This window comes from Morone saxatilis, unplaced genomic scaffold (genome assembly GCF_004916995.1).
Source record: "Morone saxatilis isolate NCDOM2014 unplaced genomic scaffold, NCSU_SB_2.0 Contig0, whole genome shotgun sequence".
NCBI lineage: Eukaryota > Metazoa > Chordata > Actinopteri > Moronidae > Morone > Morone saxatilis.
Window position 1 is genome coordinate 16,567,429 of NW_023339650.1, and position 21,435 is coordinate 16,588,863.

The 21,435-nt window shown below is 40.4% G+C and overlaps 4 protein-coding genes across 7 annotated transcripts in view; 2 read left to right on the top strand and 2 right to left on the bottom strand.

The window, feature by feature from the left end:
* abi1a (abl-interactor 1a) overlaps positions 1–8,093 on the top strand; it is a gene marked incomplete at its 5' end in the record, with an annotated part of 33,010 nt that extends 24,917 nt beyond the window's left edge. For 2 of the 4 annotated variants that reach the window (XM_035653375.1, XM_035653384.1), the window contains 4 exon segments: positions 2,880–3,170; positions 4,878–4,964; positions 6,032–6,217; positions 6,316–8,093. In XM_035653375.1, coding sequence (XP_035509268.1) covers positions 2,880–3,170; positions 4,878–4,964; positions 6,032–6,217; positions 6,316–6,491 — 740 coding nt within the window. 4 annotated transcript variants of the gene reach the window in all.
* A 47-nt stretch (positions 8,094–8,140) lies between these two features.
* pdss1 (prenyl (decaprenyl) diphosphate synthase, subunit 1) lies at positions 8,141–12,742 on the bottom strand. The gene is made up of 11 exons (XM_035653414.1): positions 12,587–12,742; positions 11,733–11,800; positions 11,311–11,443; positions 10,961–11,091; positions 10,656–10,797; positions 10,423–10,534; positions 10,164–10,273; positions 9,981–10,061; positions 9,647–9,760; positions 9,478–9,558; positions 8,141–9,003 (listed from the first exon to the last, which is right to left on the bottom strand). The coding sequence occupies exons 1-11, from the start codon at positions 12,740–12,742 to the stop codon at positions 8,863–8,865; spliced, it is 1,269 nt and encodes a 422-aa protein (XP_035509307.1). The 3' UTR covers positions 8,141–8,862.
* Positions 12,742–19,169, top strand: LOC118321832 (protein adenylyltransferase SelO-like). The gene is made up of 19 exons (XM_035653364.1): positions 12,742–13,908; positions 14,008–14,126; positions 14,212–14,340; positions 14,689–14,753; positions 14,861–14,917; positions 15,069–15,167; positions 15,575–15,642; positions 15,753–15,840; positions 15,930–15,999; positions 16,098–16,170; positions 16,253–16,336; positions 16,417–16,546; positions 17,065–17,109; positions 17,197–17,278; positions 17,435–17,527; positions 18,061–18,137; positions 18,345–18,388; positions 18,545–18,624; positions 18,732–19,169. Exons 1-19 carry the CDS (start codon positions 13,695–13,697, stop codon positions 18,852–18,854), a joined length of 1,740 nt encoding a protein of 579 aa, XP_035509257.1. The 5' UTR covers positions 12,742–13,694; the 3' UTR covers positions 18,855–19,169.
* Positions 19,170–19,180: 11 nt separating this feature from the next.
* Positions 19,181–21,435, bottom strand: part of apbb1ip (amyloid beta (A4) precursor protein-binding, family B, member 1 interacting protein) — a 22,165-nt gene continuing 19,910 nt past the window's right edge. The window contains exons 11-14 of the mRNA XM_035653349.1: positions 21,143–21,241; positions 20,926–21,049; positions 20,737–20,798; positions 19,181–20,623 (exon numbers count right to left, since the gene is read on the bottom strand). Coding sequence (XP_035509242.1) covers positions 19,982–20,623; positions 20,737–20,798; positions 20,926–21,049; positions 21,143–21,241 — 927 coding nt within the window. The 3' untranslated portion in view covers positions 19,181–19,981. The remainder of the gene's footprint in view (positions 20,624–20,736; positions 20,799–20,925; positions 21,050–21,142; positions 21,242–21,435) is intronic.

The following is a 21,435-nucleotide window of genomic DNA, read 5'->3' on the forward strand; positions in this document are numbered from 1 at the left end:
CCCCAGCACCACCACCACCACCACCACTACCTATAGGTGAGACTCCTCGACCTCCGAGGCCGATCCTGACGCCTCTGCTTCGTGGACGGTGGATAATCAGCACGTCTCATGGTGGTGGAGATGCACAAACAAGGGTGTTATGCGTGTGGATGGATGTCTTTCTGTTTGTACACACTGCAAGCAAGCGGCTCTGAATGTTTCTGTGTGATCGTGTAATCATGCCGTGGTTTTGTCCAAAGAAGATCTAAATTAATGAGTAAACAAAACTCGCTAAAAAGTACTAATTAGTTCATGAAAATGGGCATAAAACACTTAAATGTGTAACATCAACTTCAATAATGGATGCAGCTGTTCTCTAAAGTTGAAAGTCTAAAATTTCTTCCCATAATTTGCCCATTAACTGAAACAACATTATTTAGGAAATGAGAAAAGGACGGAAATCTGATTGGCTCTCGACGGCTGATGTTGATCTTCTGTACATCAGCCAGATTCCCTGGTTCTTTAGCTCTGTAGGAAATGACTGGCTGATGCTGATGGTCTTGCTTGCAGTGTGAACAGGCTCTGTATGTGCTTCTGTTTGGAGACACAGCAGGTTACATACTATATGAGAAAGTGTCTGGCTTTTTCTGATTCAGTTCCGTAACATTTTTCTCAATCCTCTGGTGGTGGTGCTTCGTTATTCTTCACCAATATGCTGTGATTGGCTAATAAAGAAGTCTCATATTACCTAAGGCCTGGCAAAAATTACTGCCTGCAAAATTTCTAAAATTGTTAAGTTACATGTAAGTAGATGATAACTTTAACATCCCAGAAATAAAATTGAAGGCCCCCAAATTGAGTTCCTGTATTCCATACAAATATGTAAAATCAATTTACCTTGAGGACTTTGAGGCTTCTTTTGCACAGGTATGTTACTGTTTCATTTGAGTTATTTTACTTTTCCCAGAGAAAAGTGAGTGCAGTTAAAGCTGCAACAGGCAAAATTTTGCTGAATTCTTTCTTAAACCATAACTGGGCCTGCAACAGAGAAGAACCATAGTTTAGCTCAGTCCAGTAACAGCATTAGTGTTTGCTAAGTGGAAATTTATGTAATCACTAAATTAAAACTGGTTACACCACACATTTAGTTCTTGCGGAGAGATGAATATACATTTTTACACCCAGTAACTTCCGATTGTACGTGTTGAATAGCAAACTGAACCAGCTGAAAATATTAGCTTGCTAATACATGACCAGTTTGGATTTAGGAGTAAAAATAAGTAATGGATTACGGTTGACATATCTGACCTGATCAAAATACCGCTTAATAACATAAAACATAAAATAAATGTTCATAAATTAAAATGTCGTGCCTAAATTTATAACCATTGTTGGATAACTTTAATATATTGTTTGGCTCCTAAAACTGTTATGTTGTAATTTATGTTGCAGCTTGTGATGCCACAGTGACTTCCTGTTATCATAGTTAATTGCTTTTGATTGGATGGCATTTCCTAGCAACAAGGTTACACAGTACTAGTGTAGTCTTTACTAGCTGAATGTTTTAATGGTGCAACCTGATTTAGTGAATCACTTCATTTGAAATTAGCTAGTACTTAACTACCTTAACTAACTACTTAACAAGTAATGGATTTACTAATAGCCCAGTCCAGGTGCCAGGTATGGCCACTGCTCTCACATTAAGTAATAAATTGCTACCTGAAATAACAACAGTGAGGCAGCAGTCGATTCTGATGCTAGACTCACAGATGATGTCGCATAATAAGATTTCCTGGATAATGAAGTTTTAAAATATTCAACTCTGGCCATTCGAGTCCAGCAAACATTCAATTTTGCCTAATGTAGCTTTACCTTACACGGGGTATTGACTCACTGAGTGATAACTGGCTTTGATTTACTGTCAGAGGCTCTGAAAGGCTGAAAAACATCCAGCTGTTTGATTCCTATCAACTACTCTGTGTGTGTGTGTGTGTGTGTTTGTTTACAGCGTCTGCTTATATCTGCAATATTGAGCAAGATGATCACTTGAAACATGCACATTTTATCCTCCGTACATCGATGCACCCTTTCAGCTATAATTACTTCTGCCAGTGACAATGTGGAGAAGTTTGTTTGCTCCTGTGTTCCTCTGAAGCTTTACTTCCTCCGGTTCCACCCATCCCTATCTGAGAGCAGGGCCCGTCCTTAGAGACAGTATGTTATCTAGAAATGTGAAAAGGAAATACTCTCTTTAACCCCTTCTCTCCCTCTGTGTTTTTGTCTTTCACACACACACTGCTTCTATAATCTTAAGATATTTCAGCGTATTTAATGTTGTGACAGTGCTGTTGTTTTGAAGGGATGATCTGGTTATTATTAGACAACCAGGGTAACGATACACATGTGCACTCAATCGTGAACTCTCCCTCTCTTTGCGATTGCTCAAGCACATTCACAATCCAAAAATGTGTTAGAAAAGTTATTTTCACTGCCAGATCAGTCTGTTCTGTTGCTGCTTCTCCTCTTCTCTTTGCTCACTGAGTCTTTTGCTACAGTTTTCCTTTATTACAACATTTCTACAAGAACCTTTTGGGTGCAGGATTCATTTGGATGATCTTTTGGGACTCACTTTACCATCGTGAAATATCTCTGCGTAACAGTGTTATCAATTAACGATCTGTGTTGCTTCCCTAGCTCACCTGCTCCCTTTAATTGGTTATTGATTGTCTTTTTATAAGGTGTGGGGCTCGAAATCAATTTTTAAAAGCTCACATTTTACAATCTTGATGATTCATGTTTTGGGTGCTTTTTTTTTTCTCTTCTTTTCGTCTAACCCCCCTTCCCTCTTCGGTCCTGTCTGTCTTTCTTCTCTTCCTTCCCTTTTCTTTGGGTGTTTCTAGTGGTGGCCCCTGGGCCTGGTCTGGGCCCCGCTCCAATGTCCCAGTTTGGAACCATCTCGCGGCAGATTTCGCGGCACAACCCCTCCAACTCCTCTGTCTCTATGGTTTCGGCCACGGGCACCTACCGCCGGGCGCCGTCGGTCACTTCCCAGTTCTCCTTGCAGCAGCAGCAACAACTACAGCAGCAACAGCAGCAGCAGCAACAGCAACAGCAACAGCAGCAACAACAACAACAGCAGCAACAGCAGCCTCATATTAACGGAGGCACACCTGGCTATGGCCAGAATTCAAGTAAGGCCCTTCTGTCTCCAGTCCCAGCCTGCTTTATAGATCCTGAACTGTCACTGAAGCACCAAACTTCACATTTTTCCAAGTCATGCACAGTCACAAACTGAAGCAAGCTAACCTTTGTAGCCGCAGACCCAATATTTCATGTTTGCAAGTGAGTCACTGCTTTCTGAAGGTCGAGCTTGTCAGAATTATTGAATTTTACTTTGAGTCTGAAAGCGCAGGTTGAGGCTTTTTATCCAACTGTCAGACGTCTTTAGTATTGATACAGAATGTCTCGTGTTTGGGTTCTGCAGCAGATACAATGCAGACAATCGATGTCTGCCAACAACGCATAGACACAGTTTTTGCCCGCAGAAGTTAACCTGGAAATGCATTTCTCTGTACATCATGTGGATTTGGGTTGCTTTAACACTCATCTAGCTGCTGTCTTTAATTCTGGTATTAACATGTGATCAGTATCTGGATACACTGTCTGGGTGATGGCATCCACTCCAGGGGCATTTGCATCTGTTATTAAAGAATCACCTTGATTCTGCCCGAATTGTGATGGGATCTTAACATGCAAATTACTTGGACGGGGCCAGCTTGCCACCATCAGTCGTCATCTCATTTTTAAGTCACTTTTAAAGGGAAGAATGGCTAGCTGCTGCTTGAAGCTTGAGATAGCAGGAAAAGGCGGAATTAGGTGACATTTTAACTTGCTGGGAGGATTATTTCCCTTTGAATGTGGTCTCACTGTAGGGATTGCATTCACACCTGGTTGAGATCAGATCACAATGTGAGCCGGACCACCTCCAGATGTGGCCGATTGCATTCCAATCATAATGTGTTCCCTGTGCATTGCTTTGTTCCTTATCCATATATATTATCCAGAACCAGACTGCATGTTAATGCCAGGTGTAAATGGTGCTCTAGTGCCTCATCTCCTTAAGACAACACCAGCCTCGATGGGCGTTTACTGAAGCACTGGGCTTAATGTGTTCTGCAACTGTTGATTAGTTCAAGTGTCCCTAACTTGGGATTGAACAAATGATTTTTGAAAAGTCAAAAAAAGAAAAAGAAAACAAGAATTCAGAGTACTCTGTACATACATAACAGGTCTGAAGGGAGTTCAGCAGGCTTGTCCTGGACTGAGGTGGAGGTTGATAGACATCCAAGGCAAACAGTGCCTCCTTCTGGCCACTGGAAATTCACTTCTTTTAGAGCCATGAGTGGGAACTGTCTTGACTGACAGAAATCAGACATAATCCAGGGTTTATCCTCTGGCCTCAGTGATCTCATCACACTCACAGACATCCCTGAACCTTTCAGTGTTACAGCATTTGTGTCTGATCTGTGGAGATGCTGCAGCTGCAGACAGTTGAATGAATTAATCTGTTACCTTTTTTTAAAAATTGGTAATTTTACTCTTGTAAAAAGTCTCATTTGGAATTTATAAAGTTTCTGTTAACTGACAGGTTAATTGATTTGACTAAGCATTTCAAGTCTGTCACTGTTGCACATCACTCTGTTCTGTCCTATTAGATGTATACAAGCTCACAATTCTTGCAGTGTGTTGTGTCTTTGGTCTGTATCCGTGTTGTTTGCTTGGGATCAGCGTGCACTCTTAACTGTCTTCTGTATATTCTTGGTGACTGATGGGCTTTCTCTTTCTTCTTCTTTTTTTTTGTTTCTCTGCCTTTCTGTCTTTTCTCTGCTGGCTTTCAGTGTCTATCGCTCCTCCTCCTCCCCCCATGCCCCAGCTGACTCCACAGATACCTCTGACTGGCTTTGTGGCCAGGATGCAGGAGAGCAGTAAGTGAAGAGGCATAGACATACTTTTAAGCCTTCTCTGTGCCAATTATTCCCATTCCATTTCCTGAACACCCAGCATGCCTTGTGCTTGTTCACCCCCCCCGTCTGTTGACAACAATTAATACCAACCTCTTTCAACAATGAACCATCTAAGAATGTGTCTCATTAGAGTCTCTTCATAGTTTATGTAACTTAATGTAGCTTTATCTGCTGTTTGGAGATTTGTTTCTTCACGTGTTACAGTTCCTTAGTAGCAATAGGGGTATAATACATAGCTGCTGACGTAATCCCTTTCTTTTTAAAATACGTGCAGTGCAAAAGCAACCAACTGAGATTGTCGAGGGCCACCTAATCTGCTTTTTGTGATTTAGTGTCATGCAGTGGCTTTTATCGCCGACTGAGGCTTGGTATTCGTATGTTGAATGTTCTTGTAGCACTGCAGGGTTGAGCTGAGGTGAATGATAATGTTTAGGGGGGGGGAAGTTCCAAAGGTCTCTGCAAAACCGGACTGGAGAAGATGGGGCTCTTTGCTGCACCCTGCTGGTCCAAAACCTACAATACAGTTGAAGTGTCTAATTCTTGACAGGAAACTGGTTTTAAGGTTTTAAGCAATTATAGTGTAAGGGAATGATGATTAAAATGATTATAAAGCTATCTACCTACCTTTTTTCATACCTTTTTCGCAATGTAGATGCTATAACCTAATAAAGAGCATGACTCTGCATGTAATAACCATCTGAAGATCATAATAAGTTTTCAAAAGTCCTAGATAGTTCTCTTTTTACCACACGTGCATGTCTGAATAGAGTCTCAGAGCCACAACAAGTGGAGCACAAAGCTTCACGAACCACTTAAGAGACTTAAACATACAGTGTATGCTCCTATCAAGTGGGAAGTCCTAACAGTGATGCAGCCTGCTTGATGAATTTAACCTTAAAGTACCTTCCATACACTCTTCTGCATGTCTTATCATTAATTCTGCATGATTCTGCCGTCCGACCTCTCCAGCACCAGGCTCACGTTGACCAGCGAAGCTTTGAACCTCACTTCCTGTGTCCGTTAAACAGTTGCAGATACTCCCACTCCGCCTCCCCCTCCGCCTCCGGATGACTTGCCCATGTTCGACGACTCTCCTCCACCTCCGCCGCCCCCTCCAGTGGACTACGAGGAGGAGGACGCCGCCGTCGTGCAGTACAACGACCCCTACGCTGACGGAGACCCGCAGTGGGCACCCAAGAACTACGTGGAGAAAGGTTTGCTCAGAGCGCAGCATGTTTTTTTTTTTGGATGATGCTCAAGTCTTAACATTGGCTCATGTCCTCTAAACAAATCTCTCCGTTGCCGTTTTCAGTGGTAGCCATCTACGACTACAGCAAGGACAAGGACGACGAGTTGTCTTTCATGGAGGGGTCGATCATTTACGTCATCAAGAAGAACGATGACGGCTGGTTCGAGGGCGTCTCCAGCGGCGTCACCGGACTGTTCCCTGGCAACTACGTAGAGTCCATCATGCACTACGCCGACTGAAGGGACCTCGCAGTAACCGTACAGTCTATTTATTCAGTCATATCATAATCCACTGAGAGACTGACCGCCGCAATCTTGACTCCTGAGACGCATAGACATAACTGTATGATTCCCCTTTTGATATGACAGAATGTTCTTTCCCTTAACTGATTGCAAATAAAATGAAAAGTAATATCTATTTAGTTTATTTTGGTGTTATATGGGTGGGTTGGGGACATTTATGGAATATGTAAAAAAAAAAAAAAAAGAATAAAAAAAAAAAAAGTTTCTAAAGAATTTGACTGCACGGGCTCACACCGGTTGAACTCAAAGACGATGGTCACACAGCTGAAGGGTGTACGACATCATCTTGCTTGGACAAAAAAAATTGGCGATTCGGGACTGAATCTGAACAAGAGTATTAGGTTTGACGGAACAAATAAAATGGCGATGTCACGTAAACGCACCTTCAGTTGAAAGTGTTTGTACTGTCAGTTGTATATAATGTGAGCTGCAGCCACTTGGGTTTATGTAATGTGAATTCAGTGAATGTCGATTATTTGATAGTTTTCATTAGTGGTGCTCTCCTCGACTCCGTAAGGCTCGTTCGTAAAAATAAACGCAGATGGCCTGTTGATCATTTACAAATTTTAAATACTGTATATGGTATTTCAAAGACAAATAATTACTCCTGAAAACCAGTCTTGGCGTGAAAGCATGCAAAATTTTGAGATATAATGTAATCTTAAGTTTATTGCCATTATGCTTCCATTATGTTGTAAATGTATTCACCTTTTTAATTTTTATTACACTGTTGAAATCACTGAACTTTTCAGACTCTGAAGTGAATTTCCAGCTTTCCCATGGTCTCACCCTCTATATGCCGATTTGCATCTTAAAAATGAAATGGAGTTTACTTTTTCATGCATTTAGATCTGTTTGAAGCAAGAGAACACATTCCATATTATTATTTTTGGCTTATCAAGCATTTTAAGGTTATGTCACATCACTGTTATTAACTTTATACTTATCCACTTAAAACCTGTAGGATCCATTGGTAACATTGGAAATAATGGACTCTGATGGACAGCGTGAAGTGATGATTAGACAGGAATTGTCGTGCCTGACACTGCCATGTGACAATTCAGATGTAATGTAGACCAATAAACAACTCTAATACCTCCTCAGTCTTCACCAGGCAACAATGACCTGCTCTGGGTTCAAGGACCATGTTGAATGCTATGAACATGAAATCCTCTGGGTTGCACAGGTGTACATATTTTAACTCAAGTTAAATCAGCCAATCAATATTAGGTTTTACTCAGGTCTAGCAATCATCTTTATAACATTGTATTTTTTCTGTTGGCCCTCGAACGTGCATCTAACATGACCTAATTTTGACTCCAAATCCATTCGTCACCATTTACCATTTCAGGATACTGCAGCTAACGCCTTGATATTTTACCCATTTGCTTTAGTATTTCCAACAAACAAAAACTTATTCCGTCTCAATTTCATGGGTAGAAATCTTGAACTCTATCCCTGTCTGCCCTTCATTTGTACATATAATATGTTGATTGAAAAATTAATGTACAGTCTTTTATAATAAACAATTCTACGTACAACATCCATGTGTGGTCACTTGGAGGGAATCACAAAGGAGCGAAGGCTTGGTTTAAATAAAAAACATAATAGTAGGTTTATTGAGTATACAGTCATTGCAGATGTTAAGGCCTTAGTTGTTAAAGGTCGGTAAACGTTCACAGGTCAAAAAGACATGACTTTTTGACCTCTGGGGGTGTGGACGGATCTCAAAAGACGATAACACAGATCCAAACAAGCACACCAATGACAGTCTCACTTCCATTGTGTTTGGAATCACAGAGATTTTGCAACACCGCCACAGCTCAGCACTAGCATGTAACAAACTGTCAGTCGGCTAGTTCGAGGCCTGGGAGGTTGTTGCCTTTACAGTACTGTATATTGAAGAGTTGGCATGTAGCTTTCAGTGCCATCCATTAATTTGTTTGTTTTACAAAACCGTCACCGTTGATACTGAATCAGAAGATTTGCGCTTAAAAAAGAAGTATGTATTTATACATTGTATTATTAAATAATTCGGCCTCGTGTATTTTTGGGAGTGGTTGAGAGAGCCATGAAACATATCAGTTCAGAGAGACCCCTGTGTGCTGTTTTGATTAGTGTTCAGACAATTGCTGCCATATTCATCGAGTGTTGGTACTAAAATCAGCACCGGGGGTCCTTCGGAACCAAACTCCATCGCTTCTCTCACTGTTATTGTTTGACCCTGGCCTGTGCAGACAGTGCAGACTGTGAGCTGCTTTCCCCACAGGTACAGTAGCTGCCTGAAGTGAATCCCGGCAGAGAACATTCACTTGTCTCTGGTGAGGACCATCTCAGTAAGCCTGATGAGGGCGTCTCTCTCTGCCGACGGCCTCAGCCTGCTGATCTGCCTGATGGCTTCTTGACAATACCGCTGGGCCAGGTAGTTGGTCTGTTGAACGCCATCGCTCTGAAACAGAAAAATAAGGTCTATCCAACCATCTACCTAAGGAAAGTTTGCTGAGCATTGTTGTGTATCGGCAAAATTAATTAATTTTCAATTAAACACATACACCATGATTGCATTTTTGGAGCATTTTGTGAATTCTTAACAGCTTGAGCAGAGAGCACCGAGTTGTGCCATTAATCGTATAAATGTGTTTAGCAGTCTTGGCATCAGCAACCCTTAAAAAAAGAGCACTGTACAAATTAAAATGCCTCCATCATCAACTGAAAGCACAGACTTAAGTGATGTGTTAATATATTGATTTAAGGTTCTGATCACAGTCTTCACTTAATATATCACAAACTTTATTGACTTTTATATTTGTCTATTTACAATAAAAATGCCTCATAAAGGGAAACAGATCTTTTTTAAAGTCTACAGGTAGAAATCTGTATTGATGAATTATTTTCTTTGTTCACAATGCATTATTGGTCATACCTGAAGGACGTACTGCCAGGCTCGATCTACGTCTCCTTTAGAGCTGAAACGTCTCATGATCATTGCGTGGAGCTCAGGAAACTGCAAACACGGAAAGAAATTGAGATAAAGACTGTACAGTTTCTACGAGAACAAATCAAACCATCTAAAATGCTGACGTTGGTCTCACCTGTTGACAAGCAAACAGGACCGGTCCGGTGGCTAAGCCCAGTTTAAGATCTGCAGCTGTGGGCTTCCCCAGATGACTGGCTCCTGATGTAAAGTCCAAGACATCGTCCACCAACTACAGGAGAAAAATGAACCCATAAAATCATTTTATATACCTATTAGACGTTCAAAGTTTAATACTACACACCATTATGTCCTGGATATAAACCAATTGTACTGAGAAATAGAGGATAGTAGAGAAGATTAATGGAGTTTTGGGTCTCACTTTTCAAATAAACTGTACAGTAAACGGCTGACATGTTGTAGCTTGTAGATTTAAAGTGATAGAGAATGACCTGAAATGCGATGCCAACATTCTTCCCGTACTGGTAGGCTATTTCATGAACCTCAGGATCAGAATTCACCAGAATGGATACCTTAAACAAAAGAGAAGAGACAGTCAACAAACAACATTAAATGTAGAAGCCCAGGCTTTTCTACAGCTCTGTGATATTTTCGTGGAGACAGAACGTACATACTGCTTTACAACTGTTTGCAATGAGACTCGCTGTCTTCTTGAAGGTTTTCTCGAGGTAGTGTTTGAACCTCTCGTTCTCGTTCTCTTTAGAGCCCAGCTGCATGAACTCACCTGGAAGCGCAATCAACATATATTAGTGAGTTTGTTAGTGGACGTGTTAGCGGATTCTGAACAGTTTGCTACAAGTTACAGCCTCCAATCTGCAAGGTTTCTTTACTGACTGATGTGGAAAAATAGCACAAACAATCCGACCACTGTACCTCGCACTAGGTCCTCTATCACCTGGGACATCACTTTTACCACTGCGTTGTTACCGATACGAGCCAAGAGCACGGAGGCAGCTGAGAGGATTAAATCTCCGGCCAAGATAGCCTGGAAGAGACAAAACAAATGATATTCTTATCCTGAAAAATGAATGAGAATGAAGTAAAGCAGCAGAAAGTATGAGGTGAGGAGAAAAGGCAGAACTGAGAAGACTCTTTATTTCCCTTACCTTTCTTTCGCCCCACATGTCATTGATTGTTCTCTTTCCCCTCCGTTTATCCGATCCGTCTATGACGTCATCGTGCACCAGGCTGGCAGTGTGGATCATTTCTGAGATCATAGCTAAGGCCCTCTGTCCTGGAAGCAAATCTCTACAGAGGACAAAGAGCGGCGAGAAATTGCAGGAAGTGAGATGAAATAAAACCCTGAATTATGCTTCAAATAGAGTCATTACATTACTTTGGGTTAGTAGTAGCAGCAAATAAAACCGAATGTTTTGTTAAAGTGTGAAGGTCTGGAGTGATTCAGTCTTACCCGGCTCTGTTGCTGTGGATGTTGAGTGCCCGGGCCATCAGGATCACTATAATTGGTCGGATTGCTTTGCCTTTGCCATCAAAGTAGTAGTCACATAGAGACTTCAGCTCATCTTTGGATACGAAAAGTTCCTGCGAGGCAAAGGCATAAAATTAATCTCTTTTATGTCAATCAGAATCAACTAAAACAATAAAAAGACACCCAATTAACTTGTAGTACTCTGATTCAACTTAATGCCCTCCTGACTCTACGCTGTCTGGATCGTTAAGTAACTTAATGTTCGCTGAAAACTCCCATTATTTTATATGTAGAGAGACATAGCAAGTACAGTCTGTGTATTGAAAATGTACCTTTCTGATGTCATCGAATAAACTTTGTAAATCTTTATTGGCTAATGTGAAGGGGTCCATCAGCTTTGCATCACTGTGTATCTTTCTGCAGCAGCAAGACTGTAGTGTGGGATCCAGCAACCGGAACTTGTGTCTGCAGAGAAAGACAACACAAACGGTAAAATGAAGTGTCAATTACACAATTTAACAGGTTACTATTGGTCATTTTTATTGGGTTTTTTTATTTTTATCTGGGACCCTCATTGGCTGAGCAACAGCTGCTCTTCCTGAGGCCCACAGAAAGAGAAATACTAAAACAATTTCATTTGATTATGTAGCTATTGCACTGCTTTACATTTAACCGAAACTTCCAATGTGCTAAAAGCTGTCTGGCAGTGTAATATTATAATAATACGCACAACTGTGTGGTTAAGACAACTCACCTGGTGAGAGATGATGTAAAGTTTAAAGTTTTCGTATTTATCTTAGTTGGTAGTGCCGATGGCCGCCTCTGAAACATCAAAAAGGACACGATACAATAGGACATTAGAAATGATACAACTTTAAGGACAACAATGCCAGCATTTCCCCCTCAAGAATTTAATTCCTGGCAGCTTAGAAAGGTTTTTAGAAACATATAAACCTTAGTGTTTGTAAGTCTAATTTACTGGAACAACAACTGAACAATTACCTGCAATAATACAACATGAAAAATGCAAATAACTAATTATAACAATAATAATGATAATCTGAGATGATGATTTTGGTTTCTGCTTAAAACTATTTGAGGGTGCGTTGAGGAGACCTCAGTTTTTGGAAAATACTGTCTAAAGCTTTGTAGTTTTTACTCTTTTAGTGTTTTTACTATAGAAATCCGAAGTGACAGACATGAGTCAACGACAAATGAATGAATTAATGTAAGGTTTAAATAAATTATTGAATGCACACTTGACCATACGTTGGTTTTAGGCGGACAGCTAACGTTAACTAGGTAAAGAGCAGAGCTTAGTTTAACACCCACAGCAGGTCTTGACCTTTATCCCAGCTGAGTAAGCTCTGAACGAGCCAACACCCCCCCTTTGCAACAAGTCACCACTCATTCAACAAATTCTTACCAAACACAAGAAACTCCTGCAAAACACACACTTCCAGAAAATATCACAGACGCTTAAGGAACAAACCGGTTAGCTGAATGAGACAGTTTTGTGTAAGGGCTGCTTGGCTGACAGCTCGGAAGGTATGTATGACCTTCCAGGGTTTGACAGGACTCCCTGCAAAGTGTCGCCGGAAAACTCACCTCGTTGCGCGGCCCGGAGCTCCAGGATGCCCGCCCCAAAGAGGACGCGGAGACGGACACACACCTGCCGTTAAAATACCACAAGGTGTCAAATAAACTCGAGCCGGTACAGATTGTAGTCCAGCTCCGACACTGCCTCCACCATGGACCCGCCATGTTCCCCAGCAGCGTGCAGTCAGGACAGGTTATATGAACGGAACCGGAAACAGTGAGCCAGTCGTCGGTCGGTGACGATTCATAACAAGGAAGTAGCGTTAGCTGTAAATGGCGGAGAGTTGAGCAGGAATATGAGCAGATGAATCATTTTTAATGAGTTGTATGAAAGAAATGCCGTGATAAATGTAAACTGTGGTTGTTTTGTGTTTAAATCTGAGCTGTAAAATTATTTTAGTGGTCTCCAGATGTGCTTGTTTGTAGCCTCTGGTCTCAGATCAGCCTAGTTACATCCACGTTATTGTTTAAAGCTTACATTTTAGGGTGTGTTTTAGTTGTGTTTGTTTAGGTATTACTCAAAAAAGCTGACAAAAAGTGCATGAAAGTAGTGTTTTTAGGGAAGATACAGCTTTTCGTTGACTGCCAGTTGATGTTTGTTAACATTGGTGGCTGTTTGTCTGCAGAGGAAAGTTACATTGTGTTGTTGTTACACTGAAACATTGTACTTATTCGTTCACACTACACTACATTTGTATAAATATGCACATTGCAGTATGTATTCTGCACTTCATTAAAAAACAACTCTACTGTAGTACACTTTTTGACAGTGATAGTAACTAGTTGTAGGTTCAGATTTCAAATGATCAACAAATATAACATGATGCATTTTTTATAGAACAAACTACTCCACAGTAAATGAAGTGGTTAAAACCTTAATACATCAATAACAACATAAGTATTTTTACGTTTTATACTGAAACATTAAGCTGATAATACTTTTGAATGCAGGACTTGTGAACATTGTGGTTTTATCTTGAGTAAGAATCAGAGTACATCCTCCACCACTGCTGTTTGCCTTATGAGGATGACCAGCGGGAGGTCATAGTTTATTTATTATTTAATTTATTACAACATCATTGCTTACAGGGCAAAGGCAGCTGCTCTGTCTGGGGAAATGTGCAGCATCCAAACAGTTTTAGTCTTTGCTCTCGTAGCAGCAACCAGCTTCACACCTGTATATGTCCTGGAGTTCTGCCAAGCTACTGACCGTGAATGCCACAGTCATGACGAAATGCCATCAGGCACCGTCAAATCCAGGTGGAACATGAGTGTTTCAGACCTCCTACAGGACCTGGACCAATTCAGTGTGTCCTGCAAGAAGCTTATAGGTAAAAGAGATTCTTCATCACTGGTAAATGTATTTAAATAAAGGTTTATATAATGAAAGTGTGTAAATAAATGTCACCACCATTCTGTCCTTTCTGCAGAAGCATTTCCAGTAGATGAGGTTGATGGCAACTTTGTTCGCACTGTAAAGAACTGCATATTCTCCAAATCCATTCCAACCCCACTGAAAGGCCCGTTAAGACTGGCAGCAGTTTCCAAGGTGCTGTTGTAATAACATCATAAGCGTCACGTAGTGTTTGTTTAATAAGAGAGGAATCCACTTATATTTCAACTTGTCTCAACAGGATGTCATTGAAGGCATCTTAGATGTAGACGTGGCTGTAACACAGTCTGAGGAGTTCCTGCAATATGCCAGTGGTGGCAGACTGCTACAAGGATCGGTACCACTTGCACACAGATATGGAGGTCATCAGGTAGAGTTAGTTTCGGATTTCGTTTAGATTAAGTCTTACTGGATTGCATTAAATATTCATGTCCATAGCTGAGCTTAGTTAAGTCACTTGATATCTTTTCCATACAAATACATAAATTCTTATAGTTCCTTTAATCAAATCACAATCAGATTTTCTTTTTTTGACCAGGGACATATACAGATACACCTCAACAGATATGTCATCAACCAATAGTTAAACTAAACCAAATTGATCAACAATGCCAAAGAAACATGGAATTCTGTAAATTTCCTTTAAGATAATAATACCTGTACATCTGATCATAGTTGGTGACATTAAAATTCACTAATAAATATTCCTCTCCCTCAGTTTGGCTACTGGGCAGGTCAGCTTGGCGATGGTCGAGCACATTCTCTTGGTCAGTATACAAACAGGTGAGAATATTTTTGCATTAGATTCCTTGTGTATTTAAAGTAATGTATATTTAAGTTGCATCGTTGGTTAATGTTTCAACTTATTTTCCTCATAAAATGCACCACAGGAACGGAGAAGTATGGGAACTGCAGCTCAAAGGCTCTGGAAAAACACCATATTCAAGGTAAGTTTATTTTCCAGCCATGGCCTTTTTCTTCCTTTTCATTATTTTTTCTCCTTGTTTCACTTTGCCACATTTGGCACAATTGCATGTTGGTGAAATCAAATGGCAGCAAGAGGCCACTTTTGAAATGTCTATATGAATTTTAATACAGGTCAGGCGATGGTCGAGCTGTGATCCGCTCCTCTGTAAGGGAGTTCCTGTGCAGTGAAGCCATGCATTTCCTGGGTGTTCCAACCAGCAGGGCTGCCAGGTGAGAGAAACAGGTGATGGATGAAAGGCAACAAACAGGGTTATCCTATCAGAGGATCTTTTTTTCATTATTAATATGTCTTAATTTTTTGTGTTCATTAATGTATTGATAATATATGACTGTTAGCTTACAGCAGTTACTTAAACTTTTAAAAATAATTCAGAAATTGTTAAATTTGTTTTCTCTGTTTCACATAACATGTTTAAAAAAACGCTTAGAAGGCCAATATGTGTACATATATCTCTGGTGCACAACATTATTTGGCATTAAGATTGATAAAGTCAGATGAACTACCTGCTTGAATTAACTGAATTACACAACATGCACCTGCAAAAGGGAGAAATGTGAATCTATGAAGGTGCATGTGTTTTCTGTTATTGATCTGACAATGCTTTGCTTTGCTTTAGTCTAATTGTAAGTGACGAGCCGGTGTTGAGGGATCAATTCTACAATGGCAATGTGAAGACAGAGAGAGGTGCAGTGATTCAATAAAAAAACTACATTTCGCACACAATCAGTTACATTTATTATTTCATTATATGTTTTAGTAGAGCTTTGTTATATGTTTTTTTTTTTTTTTACCAGGAGCTGTTGTTCTCCGGTTAGCAAAGTCATGGTTTCGGATTGGATCTTTAGAAATTTTGGCTCAAAGTGGAGAGATAGATCTCCTGAGGTCAGTCTAACTGCATTATCATAATGTCAGTGCTTTCTTCTCATTCTATTACAGCTTGTTACAACATGTTGTTGTTCTGTTGATTTTAGAAAGCTGTTGAACTTTGTGATTGGTGAACATTTTGCTTCAGTCGATTCAGATGACCCAGATAAATATTTGGTAAGTTAGGTTAAAAAAAGAAAATGCGGTCATGATTTTTTTGCTCACTGCTACCACTGTTTCATGCTTTTTATTTTCTTATATTTTCATGTTTCCAGGTGTTTTATTCCACAGTTGTAAATGAAACAGCACACCTGATTGCCCAGTGGATGTCTGTTGGGTTTGCACACGGTGAGAACTCGGTCTGACTGAACATTTTATCACACATTTCGTGCCAACAACTACTGATATCTGCTGTGTGTCATCCCAACAGGTGTGTGCAACACAGACAACTTCAGTCTGCTGTCTATCACCATCGATTACGGACCATTTGGCTTCATGGAGTCGTATAACCCCAGTGTGTATGATAATGCATTTCATTACAGTAACTGAATGCCCTGCTCTCATGAAATATCAAACAAAGCTTTAATGTTGCAGATTTTGTCCCCAACACATCTGACGATGAGGGCAGATACAGCGTAGGAGCTCAGGCCAACACTGGACTGTTCAACCTGGAGAAACTCTTGATGGCTCTCAGTCCGGTGCTTTCTGAAAAACAGCAGAAAGAGTAAGTAAGCGGCACGGAGTAAAAGAGAAGAAGCAGCTCTCAGCAATCACAATTGGTTGATTTATATGTTAAATTTAAGTATATTTGAATGAAATATTCTTTAATAGTTATTAGTGTAAGAAAGCAGCCTTCTGAGTGACTGAGTCATATCGGTGCAGAATTGGCGCACAAATTTCTTTCCAGCTCAAAAATGTACTATATTGGCCGCCATGTCAGTATGTTATAGTATCAGTATGTGAATTCTCTTCCCTCTAAAATCGGTATCGTATCGGTCAAAAAGATTCCATATCAGTCGTGTTCAAATGATAATTGTTAATATCAAGAATATGGGAGGAGTACTGACCTCTGTTTGCCACTAATATAAGGTGCAACAACAAACAACCTTTTGCATATTACAAACTTTGAATTAAAAGTAATCTTTGACTGTGCAAAATGATTGGAAGACAAGAGAAGAAGCAACATACAACTTTCTAAGACAGCATAATTTTGAACTTACTTGTCTTCTTTTTCTTCCTCAGGGCTAAAATGATTTTAAAAGGATATGTTGATATTTACCATATGAGGTGAGCTCCATGTTTCCTAATATCTAAGCAGTTATAGAGTTATAGTACAATATGTTATTTTCTAGCTTAATCATGCTTGTATTTCAGGATTCATCAGCTATTTAAAGCTAAACTGGGGCTTCTAGGTGAAGAGGAGGAGGATGGCTACCTCATTGCGTTCCTGCTTAAGGCAAGTCAGTAACAATGAGTAAATGTTTACTGGCCTAGACTTTTTTACATAGTTCATCTCATTCTGCTAAATCAATTTAAACTCTCGTCTGTTTACTGGCTGTATAAAAATTTCATTTTTTTTTCTCCAAAATCTACTTTGTGTTTGTCTCCCCAGATGATGGAGGACACACAGTCAGACTTCACCATGACATTCAGGCAGCTCAGTGAAGTTTCAGCCCAGCAGCTTCACAACAGTGACTTCACACAGGTGGAGCTTAAGGGCCAATGTTACATTCCCGTTTTTAGATTCAGTTTTGAATTTGGTGACATCTTTAATATCTGTACCAAGCACTCAATGATGTGGTGTATTAGCAGTCCACGTCCAAGACATCGTTTGGCAATGAAATATTGTGTTGTGCAGCAAATGTAGAAGTAAAAGGATGAATAAATGTTGACAAATGTAACAAAATATACATTTATCTAGCTGTGTTTCCACTGAAAGTGGAAGTGGAACTTTTATTCCCAGGAACTAGTTTTCTAGGAACTAAAAGGTTTCTTCAGCCCATTGTTGTCCACTAACGAATGAAAAAGCAAAACAATGCTTTGTTCTGTAACTCCATCCATTGTGTTGTAGAGTATTTTCTTAGGCTTATAGTTTAAATAGTGAATTAGTGTTCAATTAGTATGCAGGTAAAACACATGTAAAATTCTACAACGGCAACAGCAAAAATTCTGCAGAACCAGAGTACTACTACTGTCTATTTTGACCCTTTTATGATTTTTATCTTTTTGCTGTGTTAGATGTGGGCTCTTGAAGACTTGTCGTCCCACAAGCTCTTCTCTGATTGGCTCAGAATGTACCTGCTCCGGCTCAGCAGGTAAGCAAAAAGATGTAATGCCAAGTTAGTTTGGTAACCCAAGTTTCTCTTAAATGTTCACATGATTTCACATTTTCTGTGCTTGAAAACACTTGCTATACTCTCTCATTCCTATTTCAGTTTGTGTCACAGTGTTGTTGTTGTTGTTGTTGTTGTTGTTTGTTGTATTTGGACTATTACAAAGTAATATTTTTTTCCTCTCTTCAGACAACGAGATGATAGTGATTTAGATCGCCAACACAGGATGAAAAGTAAGCCACTAAATCTACATATTAGTGTTCATTTTGGTTGATTTCAAATTTTATAGTGAGTCATGACATTGTCCCTTAAAACAGCGAATAAGGAGGAATGCACTTACACATATATATATTTCTGTAATGTGATGATGTTTTACCAATATCTTTTAGATGTAAATCCTAGATATGTGCTGCGGAACTGGATGGCAGAGTCTGCTATAGGGAAAGCTGAGATGAACAATTTTTCTGAGGTGATAATACAATATTTAATTTATATTAAATTGTTTATTATAATGTGCTTTTTCTGTTACAAGTTGTTTGTTTGTAACATGGTGTTCTTTTTATTTCACCCCACTAGGTGGAGCTGCTGCACCACATCATGTCCTTTCCCTTTGTTACACAAGAGACTGCAGAGGAGGCGGGCTATGCAGCAAGACCTCCAGTGTGGGCTAAGAGGTTAAAGGTCAGCTGTTCCTCTTGAGTAACTCCTTGATTGAGCAAAGTACTAAAATGAAGAAGAATTACAACCCAGCTGAGCTTTTATAGTACATTGTGGTCATTTATGTCCTGTTGGTGGAATATATTTGGTCCAAAATGTCAAGGTCATGGTTCTTTTATACTCCTTTCTACCCACTATGTGTGGATACAGTGACCAACAAAAAATGTATAATTGTATATGGCTCTTAGTGTAACAGAAGAATGAAATTCTAATTGTATTTAGCTCATAAAAGTGTACTTTGACTGTTTGACAACTACATACTTTCATCCATATTGACACCAAAATAAATACAACGATGCTACTGTGGAGGCTGTCCTACTGCTTTTATACAGATCTAGGTTCATATACAATATGACTTTTCACCCCATTCACATACAGCACACACAAAGTAAAAGTAAAGTAGATCCAAAGCTTTTTTTTCATATTAATAGCGTTCATAGCATTTCTGAGGCTTGATATTGATTATGAGATGATTACCTGGGGGGTTGTTGCTTTGAGATGCCAATGGCAGCAGGTTGTACTTGATGATAGGGAGAAGACGCAATAATTCAATACCAATAAGAAAAAACTATTGCATTTTCTATGCTAACAGGAATTGTAAAGATTTATTTAGGAAGTTCTATTTAGGCAAAAGACATTTGAAAGCTGGGGCACACTGTACAATATATGCCCAAGTAACTCCATGCAAACAATATGTACAATTCTACAAAGGTATCTCTTTGGAGTATGATGACAGCAGTATATTCATTATGTCATACCAAAAAACTGGTTTCTGTAAAACGCAAAAAACGGTCTTATATATAAAGTTTTCTCTACAGTCCTGTAATTATTTTGTCCTAGAAATTATCACCATTCACTTCATTCATGCAAGATTATGTTTTGTATAAGCAGTTTAGGAAAAAAGATGGATGGACCACCGTCTGTTTTCTGGAGGATATGAAGTCTGTACTGATCTCCACTGGCTTCATGTTGGAGACGTTCAGTATTGTTGTGGATGTAAAGAGTAGCTGTTGCTGCTGAAATCAATACGAGGTTGATTAAGGGTCAAGTTGGTCGTTGTGCAGGCGCATTTTGTACAATATTTATACTCCACAAATTCCTGGGTGAGGCTAATTAGTGCCACGCTTCTTGTTCATGGCCAGCATGAGTTCTGACATGAAGTCTCCACCTCCATCTCCACCTCCTCCCTGTGGCGCTGGTGTAGTCCTCTTTGGCGGAGCAGGAGGCATCTTCTTCACTGAGCCAGTGGGCCGCACAGCTGCTGGTCTCAGGGCTGCAGGCTGTGGAGGTGGAGGTGGAGGCGGAGGTGGAGGTGGTGCTCCTCCAGCCCCCGTGAACATTGGCTGAAGTGGAGGCGGTGGTAAAAAGCCTGGATCTGGCGGTGGAGGAGGCAGAGACTGGTCCATACCTCCAAAACTACCTGGGGGAGGCGGTGGTGGTAGGGAGCTCATTGGCGGTGGAGGAGGTGGCAGTGAACCATAGCCAGTGGCAGGAGGAGGAGGAGGTGGAAGGAAGTCTGGCGGGGCCTCTGAGGCATCGTTGATGGGTGGGGGCGGTGGTGGAGGAGGGAGGTTGTCCATTGGAGGTGGAGGGAAGTTGCTTGGAAGGTGTCGCTGGGGGATGGCAGGTTTTGGGGAACCCTTGGCAGCCAAAGGAGGTGGTAGAGGAGGGAGGACAGGGTCTGGAGGTGGTGGAGGGAGCATATCGGCCATTGGTGGAGGTGGAGGTGGAGGTGGAACATTTTCAAAGTCCTGCGAAGACAGAATGTAACATAATGATACAAAATGTACAAGAGGGGGACACGTTTTTATTTATTGATAATGAAAATAATCCTTAGTTTAACCCCTAATGAAGAGATTCTTACGTTAGAAACAGGTCTTGGTTGGGGCTTGGGAGCATGACCATTGGCCTGGCTTGGTGATTTAGCTGGCAGAGAAGCAAAAACCATGAGTGAACATACTGTACAAGCAAAAGGTTTGTACTAATATTACCACATCTGGATTGTTTCAAATCAGTGGAACGCTCAGTAAGAGCAGGTTGTGTGTCGTGCTACTTTTGATGGTGGGTGATGGTGTTGATGGATTGGAGCTTGATGGAGTGCTGCGGTTCGTCCACACGGAGCTGATGGCAGACTTCTTCTCGGCTGTTTTATAGTTTTCATACAACGACACACCGTACTGGAAGTGCAAGGAACACACCACAGAGCATGAATTCTGGTCACATGGAAATTATTTCCTGTTATTAAATGCAGAGCTTAGAGTTTAATGTACCTTTGCGATACGTATGCCGGTTACCCAAAGGTTCATGGTCCAAGCATCATCACAGCACAGGTACTTGATGTACTGGGACTCTTTTTGGATCTGAGGATGCTGTGGTGAGTAAAAAAAAAACTTTGAATAAAAATCAATGCAGCCAGAGATATCATTGTTTTCTTATTCCATGCATTCTTCCATGTCAAAACTTGGGGCCTACTTTACCCACAATGCAACTCGACTGCTGACAGTTCACTTAGAGTTTTGGACGTGTTGTGCTAATAGCGATTAATGTTGCCTCAAGTTGCTGC

What these genes read in the sequence shown, in the direction of transcription:
- LOC118321832 (XM_035653364.1), top strand. Translation starts at nt 13,695, where the DNA reads ATGTGCAGCATCCAAACAGTTTTAGTCTTTGCTCTCGTAGCAGCAACC. An exon ending in ATGACCCAGATAAATATTTG is followed by an intron (nt 16,000 to 16,097) that starts GTAAGTTAGGTT and finishes TCATGTTTCCAG; the next exon opens with GTGTTTTATTCCACAGTTGT. An exon ending in CATGGAGTCGTATAACCCCA is followed by an intron (nt 16,337 to 16,416) that starts GTGTGTATGATA and finishes TTAATGTTGCAG; the next exon opens with ATTTTGTCCCCAACACATCT.
- pdss1 (XM_035653414.1), bottom strand. Translation starts at nt 12,742, where the DNA reads ATGGCGGGTCCATGGTGGAGGCAGTGTCGGAGCTGGACTACAATCTGT. An exon ending in GCTCCGGGCCGCGCAACGAG is followed by an intron (nt 11,801 to 12,586) that starts GTGAGTTTTCCG and finishes TTGATGTTTCAG; the next exon opens with AGGCGGCCATCGGCACTACC. An exon ending in GATAGAGGACCTAGTGCGAG is followed by an intron (nt 10,274 to 10,422) that starts GTACAGTGGTCG and finishes TTGCGCTTCCAG; the next exon opens with GTGAGTTCATGCAGCTGGGC.